Here is a 20,589-nt window from a genome sequence, read left to right as displayed (position 1 = left end):
AACACTAACCCAGAGCAGTGAGCTGCCTTGCAACAGTGGCGCTCGGGGAGCAGTGAGGGTGCCTTGCTCAAGGGCACTTCAGCCATGGATGTGGGCATAGGAGAGCAGTGCTCAACCACTTCCCCCACCCACATGTTTCCTACTGGTTGGGAATCGAACCGGCAACCCTTCGGTTCCAAGTCTGAAGCCCTAATCAGTAGGCCACGGCTGAGGGCCAGACTGGTCCTAAACAAAGTATTCATGAGTATAATTGGTCTCATGTTGTCTGGCCTTTCACTCTAAATGGGGTCAGTAAATATGTGTAATATGTGTATGTCTGTGTTCATGTGCAACATTTTTAAAGAAAGCTACAAATTACCCTCGAACAACAATGAGACAAGTGACACACACTACCCATATCTCTAACACTGTTGCAATATAGAGGAATGCCTTCCAATATAGAGGAATGACACCTTCCAGCCCAAAAGCCACCACCTGCTCCATAAGACTAGCCTATGGACTATGATATGGCTAAATGGACTATATATATTTTTTTAAATAATTTTTGATATATATTTTTTTCTTCTATTTGTTTTATCTGTGAAGCGACCTTGGGTGTCCTGAAAGGCGTTTTTAAATAAAATGTATTATTATTTATCATTATTATAAAACTGACGGCTATGATTTATTGACCTACTTACAATTTTCCATTCCTGTCAGGTGTCAGCAGCTCCCTGTTGGAGAACCTTTTCAGAAGGTTCCCTTCCCTCTCAACTTGGTTCCAGAAGAAGTCATTGGACCACTCCTTCTGCTGATAGGAACCCTGCTGAGAGAAACCGTGGAACTCCTGACTTATCGCCGACCCCTCAGCATAGTCCAGACCAAAATCACATGCAGATTCTGGGCTGGACTGACAGGAGTCATGATACGAGGGGAACTGGTAGTCCCCTGAGCTGGGGGAGTCAGCGACATACTGCTGCGGACTGGCACGGAAGTCTTCAGAGTCGTCACTACTGTAGCCACCGAAGCTGTCGGCAAGGACCGAAAAACTCCTCCGATACTCTGCACATGGGAAGGAGAAGAACCCGTCCGGGGAGGAGGGTGCGGGAGGCGAGGTAGGCTCTGGAGAAGGGGCCATCTCCATTTTCTGACTGAACTCACAAAAGTATGTCTGGGGAAGGAACTCTTCAGGCAGTGGATTGTGCTCGGGTCTGTTGGCCGAGGTGACCAATTTATTGGGCTGGTGTGTGGACGTGCTCTTTTTGAGGTCTTCCTCCAACACCTCCACTATTATGGACAATTCCTCCTGAGCCACCGAGTTACGTTTTTTCTAGAAGTGAAAAACAGAGAAAACATATACCCAAACTCATCCAAAGATCGTTTGAAAATGAGCTTACAACTTTTAGTGAAATAATTGTGTTATTCACCTGGTTGTTTCTTCGATCTGCTGACGTCTTGACACGTTTTTTGTCTCCTGAGTAGAAGCAATAAGTGAAATCACACTGTCCTCAAAGCGAGTTACATTTCAAATAAATAGTTTATCAGTCATTTTTGTCATATTTACCTTTTGATGCCTTCGCAGACATTCTCTACAACAAATGAATGCAAATTATTTATTCATATACTATAAAGACAGAGCCCAAGATCAAAATTAAGAAAGTAAACGACAGTTCTGTAGCATAGCAACATGAGCTACCTGGATATCCTTAGGATCCATTCCCTTCGCTATGCGTATGTTTCTTAACAAGTCCCTGACAGGCATGCGTACTCTGACACCAAGGTAACTTTTCTCAGTTTTACACCTGGAGCGTTTAGAACCTGTGTAAAGAAAAAGGTAGATTCACCAATCGCTGGCAGAACTATCAACTTCATAGGCCTCACTTTCCAAATGATTCTTCACCAACTTATACTGCAAGAAACATAATATAGTTACAATGTTACCATTTAAAGGCGGAACTGAGTGTCTGGCACCTTCGCCGTTATGGACCTCCGATGTCGAACGCATGATCTGAGCAGGTGGACTCAATGGTACTAGTTGTTCCCTGGTAGAAGTGAAACGATGTGATGGCAACAAAAGTATCTTCCTCTGCTAGAGCCTAAGATGTTTGGGTTTTAATCTACAGGTTAAGCATATTTCCTTTATGAGGATCGTAATTTATATTTAAAAGGTTATTTTGGGTGTTTCAGTTGTGCACCTCCAGGTACGCGACAACACGTATAGGTGTCTATCCTGAAATGCACAAGCAGTGACGTTTGGAAAGCTATAAACTGTCCTAGATCTGGTTGAAGGCGTGTACTAGTCCACACCCCTTCACAATTATGCAAGTTTTTCCCACTTCACATGTTTATCACACGCAGACAGGTTTCTGCTCCACAATCGCTGCAAATTCCACAATTGCCGCAAACATTTAATTTTAGTAAAGGCAGGCGGGCTTTTTTGACGGCAGATGTAAAGGGGGAGAATACTGGTACAATCGTAATACTTTTCTATTTGCTCAGTTCAAACTCAATTTATACAAAGACGATTTCAAAGATGTGAAATTGGGCCAGAAAGGAGTCATAGGCCCACATGTTTAGCCTACTCCATGAAAGTTGAAATAGAATAAAAAAGATGTTATAGTTTGTTAAGAATTTAAGTAAACAGCGGCATGTAGGCCTACCTTTGTTACAACCTTGACGCAGCCATTAAAAAATGCTGTAGAGTTGTAACAATTAGCGTCATGAATATAGCCTAATAGTGCTAAAATCAGTGCCGCCGCTGCGACTACGCGCATCACGCACTACGTAGGGCGGCGCCAAGGGGCAGAGGGGGCACCAATATTTAGCCAGTGCAGCTTTAGGCTACTGCAAACTGCTTTCCACTCTTCTTAGAGGACGTTTACAATGTCTAATGCAGCAACAGCATCTTACATTAGGATGATACTTTTCGGGTCCTCTCCAGCAGAATGCAGCAAATCTAGCTTGAGCGGTGCTTGGGAACACGTTTAAAGGAATATTATGCAGGTTAGGTATTTTTGGCAAGTTTAGAGCTCCCTCTAGAGTCGCGATGTAGGCCTATTTATGTTACTCTGCTATAGTAGACAAGTGTTATTTTTAAAATATGTGCATGCTATCGGCATTTCCTAGTACAAGTTGGGGACAACAGGACTTTTCATCATAATTAAGGTATTCTGAATCCAACTAGCCCTGTCCCCAAGCTGAATTTTGAGTTTTGACCATCTAATTAGCGTAAAATTGTGTAAAATGTGTAAGTGTAAAATGGTTAGTTTATAATCCTAAATTGTACATAGACATACACATTTTGTATCATTAGAAGTGTAGAAATAAGAAAGCGCGCTCAACACCCTATAGTAGGCCTACTTCAACTGGGTGCTTAAACTTTCTTGATAATAGGCTAAATCAGTGGTAAATCAGAGTATATCAGTAACCATAAATAGCTTAGTGCTGTGAACAGCAGTCTACCTTAGTTGAATATTCCATTACATTTAATCATAGGCTATTGCAATTTAATACCATTGTTAGCTGTGTTTATATTGCCATCATGCCATATCAGTGTAAAATGTAGCTCAATAGGCCTACTAATAAAAATACTTCCCAAAAGTATTAGCAGGGAGCCCCAAAAGTATATTTTATTAAAAATGTGTGAACTCTGAACTCTGTGTCTTTGAATACGCAGCACATGTTGTGAATATCCTACAAATAATTTAAAGTTCTCAAACTCTGAGAATTTTAGGAAGTGCTGAAGTGGTCTGAAATTACCACCATTCTAACTTTCACTCACCTTATGAGAACTTTGTGAACTCTTTGTATGAACATTTGGACGAGTGAATAAAAAATAGAAATAATTATCCCAGAAAGTCTGTTTGCAGGTAGGCCTGTACATTTCATTCCGTTTTCGATGGCAAACGCGAAACAGCGCCAAAACAACCACCAGTGTACAAAAAGAGTATTACATGTGTACTGTTAAGACTCGCCATAGAGAATGAATGGGGGGAATTGCGAAGGTAGTTTGACGATGTCGTACTCCCGAGCGGGCCGGATGCTACATACCACAGACATGTTTTCTTTTACTGTCTATGGTTTTGGGGGGCCACCAAAAACTGAGGTGGCGTAGTTTGGTGACCACTGGGCTAAATCAAAGACAAAGACAAAGAAGAAAAACGAACAAATAAATAACAAAAAAAATAGAATAAAATAAATTACTTTACAAACTCAATACAAACGTTTTATATAATATAAAGTATAGTGAAATAGTTTTATTGGGGTCCTATACCCAAAGTTAGTCATTATCTTGATGAACTCTGTTCTATCTCCCCTTTCAATATTGTGAATAGTAAATGTGGACACTACAACACTAGGCTACAATAATTGTGGCATTGATGGATAGTTTAACACCGAGCCTGACTTATTCTAACTACTTCTTTGGATAAAGTCTATCTTACTTTTATTCTTAAATAAGCTACTTGGTTGACCCATCTTCTGACAATGTTACAATATTTATTGTTTGCCTACAAGAAATATTAGCATGCAGAGTGAGAAGCGAACTAGAGGAGTTGGAGCTGAGAAAAATAGCTGGGCCTATAAATTGAAATGGAAAGAACATTTTGCATTCATCTTACCCGGTTTCACAAATGCAAAGCCTGTGTATCTGATATGCAACAACGCTGTCGCTGTTCGAAAACAATATCCTACCGCACTACGAAACGCAGCGACACCTTCAAGGTGGCCTATCTGCTCCAAACAGAAGCACAAAACTGAGACGCGCAACTTGCGCTCAAACCACGCAGTATCCGTGCACTTCATGTGGTGCGCGCATGCAGCAATCAGTGTATCTGCGCGCAAAACAAGAATCAGGATTTAGGACTGATAATAGCCCTCACGTTGTCAAGGGAGGTTATAGTAGCCCTCACTGTAAAAAAAAAACTCTCTGCGTTTACTTAAAAAAACAAGTCAACACATTTCACTAGCTTTTTTGAGTAATTTCAACTTGACAGTGAAGAGCTCAAATAATCAAGTTAAATCAACAAATGCTCCCAACTTGAAATATCTAGTAATGCCAACTTATTGTGAGTAAAGTGGACTTACAGTAGTTTAGCAACTCAAAAATTCAAGTTGAATCAAGTGCTTTTAACTTGAAATATCTAGTAATGCCAACTTAGTATTGTAAGTAAGGTGGACTTACATTAGGTTGGCAACTCAAAAATTCAAGTTGAATCAAAAGTTCTTCCAACTTAAAAAAACAAGTCAACACATTTCACTAGCTTTTTTGAGTAAGTTGTGGCGGTAGTGGGGTAGCGTAACGGTTGGGCGCCAGGTGGATTTATCCACCACCACTCAGACAGAGTGAAGATAAACTAAAGTTAAGAAATAATAACTAAATGGCTTTATAAAGCACCACAAACATTAAATGATTTTAACTCTAACTAAAAGACTTCAAGAAATACAAACAGGTGTGTTCAAAAGTGGAATATATTGTTCAGGACACACATTAACACCACACAAGCAAACAAATCACAACAGCAGCAGCAGTCCATTCAGCCTATTTTTAGGTCAGGCCACTAGGAGGCGGTAGGCGGTAGCCTTGACAAAAAATGCAAAAAGGCAAGACGCAAAAAGGTCCAAAAACGAAAAGTATCTTCGGTCAAAAAAGACCTCTTCGGCCTAAGGCCACAATAAATTCAAACAGGTTAACAAATTAAACAAATTATGCTGCTATTACAAGCTACTCAAGTGCAGCACAAACAAGACCTTTTATTTAGGCTATAACTAATTGGCTACTATAACATAGCCGACTGCTTCAAAGCTCCCAGTGTGGATAAACCAATAAACAAAATAACATTAAATAGCAAAATCACTTAACAAAAGAAGAGCTCTCCAAAACTAGAGCACAAACGTGATTGCTTTCAGTTTACAGTTTAGATTAGATTACAATAAAGGCAGGCCGGCGCCGGAGGAAAGGAAAATGTAGAAATAAAAATATCCCCAAAAAACAAAATAATAATCCCCAGGAAAACCCCTAAGGAAACCCTCCCCAGTAGCCTATGTAATCTATATTCAACTTAAAGTCGCGCCGCTCACGACTAAGCAACAAGAGCGCTTTTAAAGAGCACAGGACAACACAGAGAAGTGGGCCAGCTGCTACAACTTCGCTACTGTCGCGTGTCTCCTGCAAACAATGGTAAACAGTTCTAATGTTAGGAGATCACGGAGCGAATGGAGTGCACACCAAAGGGCCAAACAACTCGCACAAAACTACTAGCTTACCCACGTTGCGTGACTCCTGCAAACAAGGATAAGACAGTTACAGCGCAAGGAGATCACGGAACGAATGGGGCAAGACAGGCCGACAGACCAGGAACAACAACTTTGCTGCCGTGATCGCTTGCTGAACAATGATAAAACAGTTCGTTATTGCAAAGTGATCACGGAGCTCGGTTTGGACTAGACCAAACACGCACAAAACTCTGAACAACTCGGTGGAGTTATCAACCTGCCGAACAATGGAAAGACAGTTCTTTGAGGCTAGGCAATACTCACGGAGCGTCCGAGACAAGGACCAAACCAGGCCGCTCTCACAAGGCAAAACACTCTACCTGTCGTCACGTTCAGCCTACGCAGGGCAACACCAGCGAACCAAACACACAGCAGACGAAACACCGGTAGAGGGAAACGAGAGAGGCGGAGACAGCGCTACCTGGGCTGTTATTTATAGACGCTGACCATCTTCCGTATGTAGCTGCCATGTTTTCATTACATTACTTTATTATAGGGGGTCAGGTTTGATCGGCACAAAGTTCTACTTGACAGTAAAGAACTTAAATAATCAAGTTGAATCAAAAAATGCTCCCAACTTGAAAATATATATTAATGACAACTAATACATTGACTCTAACCAAAAACATGTCTAAATAACAACTCAAAAATCCAAATAGATCAAACAATGTTTTTATTTTTAGCCAGTGTGAACACCCCTGACCTACAGTACCCTCCAGAATTATTGGCACCTCTGCAAACGCTGACTAAAAAGAAGAATATTAAATCATCTTTTGGAAACTGATCTTAATGCCTTAAGTTAAAAAATGAGGGAATATACAACATATAAGAACACCAATTTTCTTTGTGAACGAATAATGTATCATAAATAAATAAATGTTCTTTCTTAAAATACAGGGGTCATAAGTATTGGCACCCCATGTCATGCAGGAGTCCGCATACAGTAGGTAGGCCAGTGCAGATGGAAAATCCTTGATGTCCTGTAGAACAACAGTCTCTTCCAGGACGATGGCGATATTGGTGACAGTGTCCGGTGCTTTCATGGCTTGGTCGTCTTCAATGACGGTCAAGATTCCAATTTTCATGCCAGTCCTCAGCATCTGCATCCTTGGTGGAAAAGCACAGAACTAGATCACTAAATTTGCAAAAAATAAATTAAAAGTTCTCTGCACGTGTGCCTTTTAGCGACCATCTGGTGCAACCAGGGCAGGACAGAAAATGTAAAGAGAAGGAGAGGAACACCGGTGCAGCTCAGATGTCTTCTTAATTCTTTTTTTACTTAAGGCTAGACACTACAGGTGAATAGGGTAACATTTTTAACTAGCAGATATCAGTATGAAACTTTTTGCAGACTTTTTTCCCAGTTGTATTACTTATACTCATATTAATGTATTACTTACATTAATATGAGAAGTTTTCTGTAATTTAGTGTTTACAATTAGGCAGTATCTAATTAAACATGCGATAATTTGCATACATTTTAACATCATTAACTGGTGCACCTACTGCATTTCCGAGTTCCCTAATTATGAAGTGTTTGTGCTTCCTACTTTTGTGTGTCACAAAGTTTTGTACATTGCCAATGCTATGGACAAGTTATAGCTTCACCACTACGTAAATGTCCTCCAAGATGTTTAAAAAAGTCCACTGCACTGCAATCACATTGGAATGTACACTATTGACAACTGAATGTAGTTTCGACCTGAGGTGATTTGTCTTTTGCATGGTACCATGCCAAATTAAATTTTAATGTAAGCTTATCTGAAGTCTAAAAGATGCACACGCACTGGGGGTGGAGGCAGAGCCAGCTTTTTCCCTGGAGACCGTGATGAAGCCTGTAATGGGTCAGGAGGGTCTCTCCGGGTGAGAAAATGGACACTCCTTACATTGCATAGCAACAAAAGAGTCTGCAACAACAAACAAGAGTAGAAAATTATTATTTTTTATATAGGTTTGTAGTGCAGTGGACTTTTTTAAACATCTTGGAGGACATTTACATAGTGATGAAGCTATAACTTGTCCATTTGTTGGCTCTGATCAAGCATTTGTTAAGGGAGCGCGATCGGCGAATGTGGGGTTGCCATTGTTTTATGTGCCTGCATTCTATTGACATAGCACTATGTTGCATTAAAAATTACATTGCCATTTCATTTTTTCAACCTATATGCAGCGCCTCTGCAGATAGAGTGGCAGCAGTTGCAAGACATTGCTAAAAACTTTGGGCGGGAGTGAGGTTTAATCAGGGGTTTAGCTTACTCCACAGTGAGATAGCTATCCTCGCTGGCATCCAATACAAAGGTCTTTCTATAAAGGTTAATATTTTAGGAACATACATGTTTTCAGCAAAACAGGGAAATACAGTAGCTAACCAGACAATTATACTATTGCATTGCCTTGATAATTGAGCTGTAGCAGCTAATTGAGCTGTATGGCTATCACTAGTTGTGGAATTTAGCCACTAAGATTAGCTAGCAGGCTAGCTTAGCCTAATAGCTAACTGCTACTATTTCAACAACACCACACTATTTCCAAGAACGTTCCTTGCTGACATCCATTTTACACAAAGTTGTTCCTGAAAGTGAATGTTTTAGGAACATCCTTGTTCAGCATTATCGGTTATGTCTTCAGAACATTGCAAGCTTCTACCATTCACAGTCATAACCAGACTTGGAATTTCACCATTCTGGGGGCAAGGCCACTTGGCCTTCAGTTGGGCATATTTGGTGGGGGGCACAAAGGCCACATGTCAGGGCACCAAGGCCAAAGTTAACTATACAGTAGTTGGCTATAAAAATGATCAAAGTTGTATTTAGCCTATTCACTGCAGTAGACCTGCATCACTGTATGAAACATTACAAAAACATGAAATGAAAACATGACATATTACATAGAACTGTAAATCATCTGACTATCTAATATTTACAGATATCTAGGCTATATATAACATTTATTTTATATTTGGCCTGTTATGAAATCATGTATTGAACAATTTAAGCACAGCTCAGCTTTAAGAAACTCAAATAGCCTAGATGCATGCTTAGCATTTTGTGATCATTAAGGTTACTTTCACAAACTCTTAGTCAGCTGTCCTCTGATTTACCAATATCTAGGCGATATTTGTAACATTTATTTTGTATTTGGCCCGTTATGAAATCATGTGGAACTATTTAAACACATTGTAAAACTTAAAGCCCAAATTTGGAGACATCCATGTATGTCGAACTTTACGGCCAATTCAAAACTGAATTACTCTGGAACGGCTAACTGTACAGGGGACTGCTTTACACCTTTGTGTTCGGTAAGGTCTCCTGTTTATTCTGATATACGGTTTGTCATGTGTTAAAAGAAGGGTTCGTAAAGTATTCCACCGAGATGAATGGGTAGGGAGATCATGGGACGCAAAACCTTCAGTATGATTAAATTGAATTATATGATTTACTTTTCTCGCGAACCGTTCAACACAGCAATTATCGGCTAACATCGTTTAAAAGCTGAGAAATGTCTGTGTGATGAATAGGCTACTTCGCGAGTAGTTCAACTGAGAATGGGTGAATTTGGACGCAATTTCTTTCTTGCGCTGTCACTTTCTCCACTGCGTAAAAGACTAAATAAATTTGCGCTGTGAATGCTAAGATTATTTTGACAGGCCACAGGCTAAATAAAAATCGCTATTAGTAGGACGCAAAGCAGAATATTGAAAGAAGGGGGCACCAAGGCCACCGTGGCCTGTAAACCTCTGATTTTCAAAGGGGCCTCACGGCCAACGCAAGGGGCTACGACGGCCATGGCTGTCGTGGCCGCCGTGAAATTCCTACCCTGGATAACTAGACATCACTAACGTTAGCTAGTGATTGCTGCTAACGGAATGTGGGCAGTCAGATCAGCTTAGCTAAAGCAACACGACACCGAGAAAGACTGACTATCATAACAATTGGATATTGGATAAAACTAAATGCCTTACTTACCTTTGACAATGCTGTTGTCATTTGCTCCACACACGCCTTGATACGTTAGAAAACAATTCGCTTGCGCCAACTTGACTAAAAAGTTCAGTCAACTTTGGGAAACTTCTCTCTTATAGATACTTGTTAGGTGAAATTCCCAAATTAGTTGTGAAAACTTGTTATAATGAGTTTTACAACACTATTTGATTATTTGAGCTCTGTTTAGTCATAAAAGTTATTTGGCAGCAGTGATGGGCAGTAACTGTAATCCAATTACTTTTTTCAAGTAACGAGTAAAGTAAGGGATTACAATTGCAAAAACAGTAATTAGATTACTTTTACTTTCCTGCAAGCAGCCTGCGTTACTGCGTTACTAAACCGTGATTTTGCCATAGACAGTAAAAGAATTTGGGATTTTGCCATATGGATTTTGTGAGAATAACTCCTGACAATGATGTAGGCTATAGCTGCGCAATATAGATGTAAACAACAGACACACGTGTGCAAGACATGGAGTGCAGGAGAGAGCGCGAACATGGAGCATTTAATTCATTGCAGTTCAGACATTAAGAAAAAAACATTAACGCTGTACACTCTTCTGGGAAGAAAAATGTTGTCTACAGCGAAAAATTCCACCTCAAATCTGAGCAAGCACCTAGCAAGCCGGCACAGGAATGTGAAACTCATTGAGACACCCCCAGATCCCGACATGACGGCTGCAGCAACAGATGAAAATAGAGGACGTCGTGGGTTCCCTCAGGGGCGGAGCCAGACATTGTAAACATTCGGGGCTTAGCCCATTTAATTTTTTTTTAAAATAACCCCTTAAATAATGACTTCTAGTGAATTTTGTGTAAACTAATGGACACATTGAGACTTAAAAAATGTGAAACTAACATTCAACAGATTCAAGGTATCTGACTGGCACTACACTGTGTAAAATTATAGTTTTGGGTCTTTCAAGAGGCAATATCTGTTCATATCTGTTTAGCATGTACTTAGTTAATTAAGCGTTTCTTATGGTTTGTATATTATAGTATTTGTTTATTTTCATTAGGCTATTGTTTGATATGACATTATTGTTTATTATTGCTATTCTCCTTCTTCCTCTTCCCTGATCTCATCTGTGTGACAAATATATAGAATATCTTATACTATAATATACATAATATCATGATATAATTACAGTATGGCCAGTCATCATGATACAAGGGTATTTTAGAAGGAATGCATTATCATCTTGACATAGGCGTTTCTAAATTATATTAATTTTGTAATTTAGCAAGATTATTCATAGGTTTCATCAGGTCCCTTTACACAGGTGCATAAAATCAAGCACCTAGATTATGAATGCAGACTGCATGGTGCTTGATTAACACACTTATGGAAAGGGCCCTTTCCTCTCAATATATCATTGTAATGTTTTTTTTTTTTAGTTAATAATTAGTTAGGCAGCCAAAACAACTTAACATGACTTTTATATTCATGTGGACTTATAAGATCTGTGGTGGTGGATAGGATATCAACAAGGTTTTAAGGTAGGCTAACAGTTAACATTCTTTTGTGCAACATGTGACACTGAAAAGTTGACATGGGCAGATAACTGTTGATGGGTTTTTCCTGACATTTCAAAACAGTGTAGCCTAATTTATTACAAGACGAGGATCACTTTGTTTTGGGAGCTGGAATTTCTTATTCTGCAGTAGGCTTAGCTAGCCTATGAGAGTACTGAATTTGCCTTTTCCGCCGACGAACGAGGACATTTAACGTTAACGTTAAGCATTTAGGGAGCTAGCCAAGTAGCCTAACGTTAGCCTGCCTAACTGACTGAAAGCTCTTAACGTGAAATCACCAACCTGAAACAACATCAACCGTCAGTTCACTGGGCGATGCTGTTGCTTGAACGAAGCTGGGTGGTCTTTTGAAAAACTTTCTAATATCCATAACGTTTCAACAACAACAAGTGTTTTATCACAGACTGTAAAAGTGACAGACTTCTAACAGAGCTTTTTGGAACACCGAAGCCATGACGTAGCGTTGTCAAGGCAGCATTTTCACTGGATCTAAACAAATCAATCTAACCATTGAAATCACCATAGCGGATAGCCCAGAGACCTGGCATAGATTGTGTAGCAAGTCAAATTATTTTTCAATATTGGGCTTTGAAAATAAGGGATATATTTCCTCAGTAATAGAGCATTTTGTGACATTTATAGAGAAACCGAGGGGAAGTTATATTGGAAATAAGAGTTGCCGGGAATTTAAAACACTAAAAAAAGATTCGGGGCTTAAGCCCCCTAAGCCACCCCCTAGCTCCGCCACTGGGTTCCCTGTAGCCTACTGGCCCGTTATAACAGGAGCCAGGGCATTATAAATATTCTGGCTGCATTCACTGTGATTTGGAAAATGGGCAAAAATATAATGTGGTCTTTGCCTTTTTGTAATGGGGCTGGTGAGTGTTGAAGTCTTCAATAATTCGTTTCCCTTAAACCAGCGTTTCTCTACTGGGTCGCGGAGACATGCCAGGTAGGGCGCGAAAAACAGGAGTTTTTTTTTTAATTTTTAATTTTTTTATCTGTAGCCTATTCCCAGGTAGCACCCGATGCGCAATGGACGCACTGTGTTATTCATAGGGAAGCGCTCGTGTCAAGGCAGCGTGAGCGCATGTTTGAATCTGCAAGCACGTTCACAAATGAACATTTCTTGAAGCTGGCCTATCTTTGCGATATATTTGGAAAGCTCAATGAGTTAAATCTCCAGTTACAAGGCAAAGACAAGCACCTACCTCACCTAGCAGATAAGATTACGGCATTCACCAAAAAACTTGAGGTATGGGACAGGCGCCTCGATCGCAACAGTATGCCTTTGAGAATCTGAGTGAAATCGCTGAAACGTCTGCTTCGGGAGCCACTCTTGTGATCCCATGTATTAAACAGTAGGCCTACATCACATCCCTGCAAAGTTTATTTCAAAAATATTTCCCAACCAGCAGTGCAGTATGACTGGATTATGGATCCATTTAATGCAGCATGTTGGTATTTCATTGAATATATTGTACAATGCTGTAAAATATTGGCCTATGCTTCCTAATATGTTGCTGGAAAACAGAAATATGTGTGTTTAATTTACAATGGCACATTATGTATTTATTTATTATTATATCTGCAGCAGCAGCTGATTTTAACTCTGCTGAAGAGGATATATTTAGGACTTGTCATTATTTCAATACATTTGACAATTTTAAGCTTGACCTACCACTTTCTTAGAGCGATGAGGGGTAGGTGGGGCTCGAAAAGGCCCCCTTGATCAAAGTGGGGAATGAAGAAAAAGTTTGAGAACCACTGCCTTAAACTAAGCATTTACATGAAGCACAGTAGCCTATGCCGATTGAAACACATTCCACTCAGGTGCTACCAGGCTCATATAGGCTATCACTTTTAATTGCAAACAGAAAATGTCTAGCTAGCTGTTTATACCAACTTAATATCATGACTATTGCTAATATAGTGCCAAATGTGGAGTTTGTGGACTAGCCATAGGCTTATATTTGAATGGAGCCGATCATTATGAGAGTTGTGTAGATGCTCTTAAAGTGACAGCACACCATTTATAAATGAGTTAAACTGCATCAAATTAGTAGTATTTCTTAAGAAATATTTCATATTTCTTAAGAAATATAACAGTTCTGCTTTGGGCACCAAAATAGCCAGCAGCGGCACTGCACACACAGTGTGTTTTTATAAGTAAGTATAAGTATAAGTATATATACTTTTTTGATCCCGTGAGGGAAATTTGGTCTCTGCATTTAACCCAATCGGTGAATTAGTGAAACACAAACAGCACACAGTGAACACGCAGTGAGGTGAAGCACACACTAATCCCAGCGCAGTGAGCTGCCTGCTTCAACGGCGGCGCTCGGGGAGCAGTGAGGGGTTAGGTGCCTTGCTCAAGGACACTTCAGACGCGGCCCACTGGTCGGGGCTCGAACCGGCAACCCTCCGATTACAAGTCCAGAGTGCTAACCAGTAGGCCACAGCTTTCGGCTGTTTTTGTAAAGTAACTAAGTAAAGTAATTAGTAAAGTAACTAATTACTTTTGAAAATAAGTAATCAGTAAAGTAACTAGATTACTTTCTTGGATAATCACCTCGACTGATAATCAGTAGCCTATGCTGTGTTCTTGCGACATCACCTCTCCTATGGCAAGCCGGTTGAGCATGTATTCCGATATCTTGATATCAGGCATAATTGTCATGTACATGTACGCCATTTTTGTCAACTAGTTAACTAGTGAGCCATGTTTGTGTGAACTAGTTAACTAGTGAGAGCCAAAATATGCACACTAGTTAACTAGTGGGAGCCAAACTAGTGAACTAGTGAACACATTTTTGGCTTCACTAGTTAACTAGTGAGAGGCAGAAATGTCCTAGTTAACTAGTGAGGGCAAAAATGCATACTAGATAGCTAGATTAGGGCTTTTGGGTCACACTAGTTAACTAGTGACAGCCAAAAATCTGCACAAGTTTACAAGTGAAGGCATAACTCCTCACTAGTTAACTAGTTGGAGTAGGTCAATGTCATAAATATATACTAGTAAACTAGTTGAAGACAAAATTCACACTAGTCAACTAGTGGCGCAGAAATCAAATTAGGAGGCGGAGAATTCTGGAAATTGAGGCTTTATATTGGCTCCCTATGTCCAAATAGAACATGACAACCAATCACAGCGTAGAATTTCACAAAATCCCACCCACAACATTTGCATGTGGCACACAAGTTAACATGCTGGCCAAAGGAACTTTAGCTAGTAAACTAGTGAAGGCAGAACTGCTCACTAGTTAACTAGTGAATACACAAATGTCGACTAGTTAACTAGTGAGATCTAAAAAGTGTCACTAGCTTACTAGTGTGCACCAAAACACCCACTAGTGAACTAGTGATGGCACTTTCCATTTCACTAGTTTACAAATGAAGAAGGCGGAACAAGGATTTTGATAGGTCCATTTAGGACTCAGAAACCTAGAAAACATGGCTGACTTCGCCCAGGCTGTTCTAAGAGCAAACTTTTCTAAACTAAGAACGTTTGAGCATAAAAATATGTTTTGATAACATTTCTAGTGACAAAGTTGTGGTGTGTTGCTGTAATCTTCGTTCCGTTAATGTGTACAATCTTTAGTTTTTCAGTTATTAGTCTAAAAATCGTGATAAAACTGGAGGCATTTGTATATGGTTGCCTAGCAACAAAACACTTCAGTAACACAACGTTGATGACACTGATGATGATGTGGCAAGACTATCTCAAGTGATTAAGCAGCAGGAGATTATGTGGGAGACCAGGGTTCAATTCCTTAGAAGTGCATGAAGTTTTACAGAGTTGTTTTCTTGATCTTTGAGCTTTTAATTACTTTTGAAACCATGTGCAGTTAATGTGTACAATCTTTTGTTTTTCAGTTATTAATCAGAAAAGCGCGACTGAAGGATGCATTTATGTCTGTGGTTGCCTAGCAACAATAAACAAAGAATAATATTAACGTCGATCCCTGTGTGGATCACTAAGAGCTCATGGGGTTTTCCTGTTAAAAACCATTTCGACAGAATATGAGATACTTTTTTACTGCAGGCTCTGCTTTCTGTACTGAAGTACTGTTGCAGAGCAGTGTGTCACTTTAGCCACTAGGGACACCCATCAGGACCTGATCGCGAGGTTATTAATTTACATTTAGACTGGGTGGGATTCTTACTATACCCAATAAGAGTCTTCTACCCACCCTCTCATTAGAATTTGCATAAAGACCGTTTCAGGCACTAGTTAACTGTGAGCTGCTTCACTGCCACACATGCAAACTAGTGAGACTTCAATTGTTCCACTAGTTAACTAGTGGGCAAAAACGGTCAGCTTGTTTGTCTTTTTAGGTGTAACTAGTTAACTAGTGAACGAAATATGCATGCCACTAGTTAACTAGTAAGGCCCACAACACCCTCACTAATAAACTAGAGGGTATTTTTGCCCTTACATGTTAACAAGTGACCATTTTGGCATCTCACTAGTTAACTAGTGGGGCTGAAATGGCCTTCACTAGTTAACTAGTAGGCGTTTTGGGGCACACTAGTAAACTAGTGACCCTTTTTGCACCTCACTAGTTAACTAGTCGAATGGAAATGGCCATCACTAGTTCATTAGTGGGTGTTTTGGTGCACACTAGTAAGCTAGTGACACTTTTTAGACCTCACTAATTAACTAGTCGGCATTTGTGTCTTCACTAGTTAACTAGTGAGCAGTTCTGCCTTTACTAGTTTACATGTACTGTAAGTGTCACACTGTAGCCTGGCCTTGGCCTGTCTACGTACTTCCGGTCGATTTCTTTTCCCTACAGTACTCCGTCTGGAATAGGTTGATTCACGCTTGTTTACTTCGGCAGTTGGGCAGCCGACCAACCAACGAACAGTGGGCGTCCCTGAGAGCGATTACGTACCCAGGCATGGTGTTTCAATTACTACGTCCCCGCCCCTGAAGCAGATGCTTGGAATACATCAACGTAGGGAGCGAAAATGACTTATACTTATGAAATCTTTGAGCAAATGTAAATAATAGTTTAGCCTATTAACAGGAGTGTCATGAACGAAGTCACAGTGGAGTAGGATGTTATATCGTCAGCTAAACTTTAGTCATAGATTTTGTCACTAAAGGCTACGAACGTACCCGAGTCAAACTGTAGTTTAGTAGGCTACATGGTCGGGTCAAAATCGCTATTTTTCAAACACTAAGAAGGCTCGACATAACTTGAAACTTTGATCGGAGCATCATCAGTGTCTCTACATATGAACTCGAGCATTAAGAACATTGTTCGTGTACACATAGTTTACTAAAAAGAAAGATTTTGGACAACTCACTCCTTGCAAGATGGCAGCGAGCAGAAAAAAACAAGCGAGTTGTTCAAAACCTCTCTTTTAGTAAACTCTGTGTACACCAACAATGTTCTCAATGCTCGAGTTCATGTGTAGAGACACTGATGATACTTCGATCAAAGTTTCATGTTGTGTCGAGCCTTCATAGTATTTGAAAAATAGCGATTTTGACACGATTGTATCAAAAAAGTAGTAGCCCTATAGGAATCCCATTCAAAAGGTCATTTCACCCGAAAGCGAAAACGCATACAAGCTTAAAAGTGGCGCTTTGGACGTACTTATGCATTTATATGAAAGTTTGACTTGGGTACATTCACAAAACACTATATGATGCATTTTGGCGAGAGTTACGCAGATGAAACGTGTGATTGTTTGCTGATAAGATGCACCCGTGTATGACGAAACGCTGGTTGTTAGTGATTGGTTCAAAGCGGTTCAAAGGAACTCCAATGATTTTAAACCTCAAAACTGTGCCCTCCCACCTGGAAATAAACGAACGCCTATGGATCTAGGCCAGACTCTCTACGAAGTCAGTCACACTGAAGCCACTAGTTTATTAGTTAAAGTTCCTTTGGCCAGCATGTTAACTTGTGTGCCACATGCAAATGTTGTGGGTGGGATTTTGTGAAATTCTGTGCTGTGATTGGTTGTCATGTTTTATTTGGACATAGGGAGCCAATAGAAAACCTCAATTTCCAGAGTTCTCCGCCTCCTAATTTGAATAGAGTACTCAAGTGTGACGTCACGCTGTCCTGGCAACCGGATTTTCAGTTCTAAACAAACCAAATTAACAAGGGGAAATCCTATGCCACACGAACGTTTTATGGAAAAGGAACGATTTTTTTGCGAAATGATTTGCAAGTTTGCTTTACCAATGATGTAAGTAATATTGAGAATAGATTGTCTTCATTAAAAAAAAAAAAAAAAAAAACTGCTGTCAGTATGGTGCAGTGCTTCGCCCCTATATGCAGGCATCAGTCAGAGTCTCACACTTGCCGATTTTCTTTTTCAGATTTGTAAATAAATTCCAATTAAAAAAAAAAAAAAAGTGTCCGAAGCCACCCCGGTGGACAGTAATAACGTTATGTAATCAGAACAGATTAGGCAAATTTACTGTTACGTTATAAACTTTATCTTTCATACTAGCGCAAACTTTTCCTTTTAATACCGCGGAAAAATACATAAAAGCCTCCACATGTTTCGATCTAGTGATTTTCACCTGAAAATTGAAATTGATTTATTCTCGTTTTAAAAGAAAGAACACAGCGAAGCAATGGAAAATGCCATCTCTCGTTCGGTTGTTTAGAACTGAAAATCCGGTTGCCAGGACAACGTGACGTTTTCACTTTAGTACTCTATTCTGTGCCACTAGCTGACTATGTGAATTTAGGCTTAAACTAGTTTATTAGTATACATTTATGACCTCACTAGTTAACTAGTTTGGACCAAGGGGGCAGGCGAATTCCCGGAAGTAGAAGAATCAATGTAGGCTGGAGGGACCACTTCTCTGCTAACCCCATAGAAGCACATTCATTTTAGGATTTTTTTGAAATGCCATAACTACATATAGCATATATCCTGTACCGACATTGTAGCTTCTGTATTATCTACATAAACAATAGAAGGCAAAACAGACTCAGCTACCTCGTATGTAACGTTGAGGTTCCCGTAAGAAGTAAAGTTAGCGAGTCCGGTTGTAGGGAAGCTAACGCACCGTAGGGAGATAACCGTATTGTTTGGATAAGAAGCTCAGTCCAGCCAGCACGGAAACTCATGAACAAAGCTATGTAGCCTACAATACCATTGTATGTTAAGGTAAAGCATTGGATAGAGGCAAGTAAACCTAATGAAAAACGGCACTAACGATAATCATTTCAGAGGTTTTCGATGGATTGACCGTAGGTCAGAAAAGTGTTAAGAAGATTAGCTTCTAGTGCTAGGTAGCAGTGCTAGGCTATAACTTTTTTGTTTGTTTTACCATGACTGTTTTTGAAGATGATCATGTGTGGTAGTTTCAACATTAACACGACTTGATATCACTTGTGAGGATGATATTAATAATAATACTTAAATAAATGTTTAACTTTGATGACTTTGAAGGCAAAGGAAGTGTGAGAAGAATTTCTGTATAGCCTATCTATCATGATTTAGTTCAATGGCTAACGTCACGAAGTTAAGTGCGAGTCTGCGCAGTACTGGGGGGACCAACTGAAAAATCGTTCTATTTGACTCAGTGCCCTCCCATTGAAAACGACGGAGTCTGTTCGTCCATTTCTTTTACTATCTATGGTTTGGACAAAGGATGCATTAAAGGGAAACTTTTCCCCCTCTGCTGGAGAAATTGTGCGTTATGCTATTTCAAACTGTGGGAAAAGGTAACGATAAAGCACATGGATTTGTTTACAAGCTAGCGAACGGTTAGCATAAGTTTGGCAGAACTATGTGGATGTTACAAGGTAAGAAACACTATTTAAAACAAGTTTCTTGTTTCTCACTTTGTAACGATCAGATTTTTAAATTCTAACTATTACCATTAAACACGGATACAAATTGAATTGGCTCTAGATAAATAATAATGCTTTTCACTGACATCGGAATAGACACCACACATACAGTTAACAGGTAGACTTTATGTGAGCAGAAATACGCTTGAAAACAAACAAACACTTATTTCCACACAGTTCATATCGCAAACAACGCAACCAAAGTGTCCACACAGTCTACGCACTTCATGCGCTCTCACCGTCCATCCAAACGAAAATTAACAAAGAGACTCCAAGAGACTCCGACATAAATCCATAAGACAACAACTGCAGTGAGTTGGAAAAGAGAAAGCAAGAACACATAGGCTACTACTGGCCAATCCTCTCCAATTGTTTAGAATTGGACTCTGGGTTTGGGAACAGCTGAGGGAGGCTACTTGAAACTGCGAGTTTCGGTCGGTGTGAGCGAGCGGACTTTCAGTTGACAGTAATTAACACCCTTTTGAACAATCTAAGCTGTGCGAACGTCAGAGGGCGGGATCAGACGTGACTAGCTCCTTATAAGATCGGAGCACCTCTCAGGTAATCAGACAACAACTGCAGTGAGTTGGAAAAGAGAAAGCAAGAACACATAGGCTACTACTGGCCAATCCTCTCCAATTGTTTAGAATTGACCGATCCCAAGCCCCTCCTCCCATTGTCAGTCCCATAGTTACTGTTGCTAAGTCGGACAAGTTTGCAGGAAAGTGTGCGAGAACGCGTGTTCAACATGGGGACGCAGCACCCCCATTTAGCCGAGTGCAACAGTGTATGCTGGATTTCTGGGCGTCAAGTAATCTTGATATATTCAAAAAACAGAGGCCAGAAAGGCCTTCAGTATGCAGATGGACACATTCACAATGTCTGCTGTTATCAACGAGGTGGAACACCACAAATTGAGGACAAACAAATCCGGTGTCGTGGATCTTAATGGGATGCATGTTAACTGGGGATAAACAATTAGCA

General features: G+C 40.0%; 1 protein-coding gene across 4 annotated transcripts in view; it reads right to left on the bottom strand.

The window, feature by feature from the left end:
* zgc:113279 (uncharacterized protein LOC553749 homolog) overlaps window positions 1-20,589 on the bottom strand; it is a 70,688-nt gene that overhangs the window by 9,475 nt on the left and 40,624 nt on the right. Inside the window, exons 1-5 of one of the 4 annotated variants that reach the window (XM_042067384.1) lie at window positions 12,053-12,209; window positions 1,676-1,797; window positions 1,544-1,568; window positions 1,407-1,453; window positions 681-1,309 (exon numbers count right to left, since the gene is read on the bottom strand). In XM_042067384.1, coding sequence (XP_041923318.1) covers window positions 681-1,309; window positions 1,407-1,453; window positions 1,544-1,568; window positions 1,676-1,797; window positions 12,053-12,140 — 911 coding nt within the window. In that variant the 5' untranslated portion in view covers window positions 12,141-12,209. Of the gene's footprint in view, window positions 1-680; window positions 1,310-1,406; window positions 1,454-1,543; window positions 1,569-1,675; window positions 1,798-1,920; window positions 2,200-12,052; window positions 12,210-20,589 lie in introns of those variants that run through there. The other 3 variants (XM_042067385.1, XM_042067386.1, XM_042067387.1) reach the window with 3 other exon arrangements.

Source organism: Alosa sapidissima, chromosome 17 (assembly GCF_018492685.1).
Source record: "Alosa sapidissima isolate fAloSap1 chromosome 17, fAloSap1.pri, whole genome shotgun sequence".
Classification (NCBI taxonomy): Eukaryota; Metazoa; Chordata; class Actinopteri; order Clupeiformes; family Clupeidae; genus Alosa; species Alosa sapidissima.
This window is presented reverse-complemented; position numbering and strand designations above follow the sequence as displayed.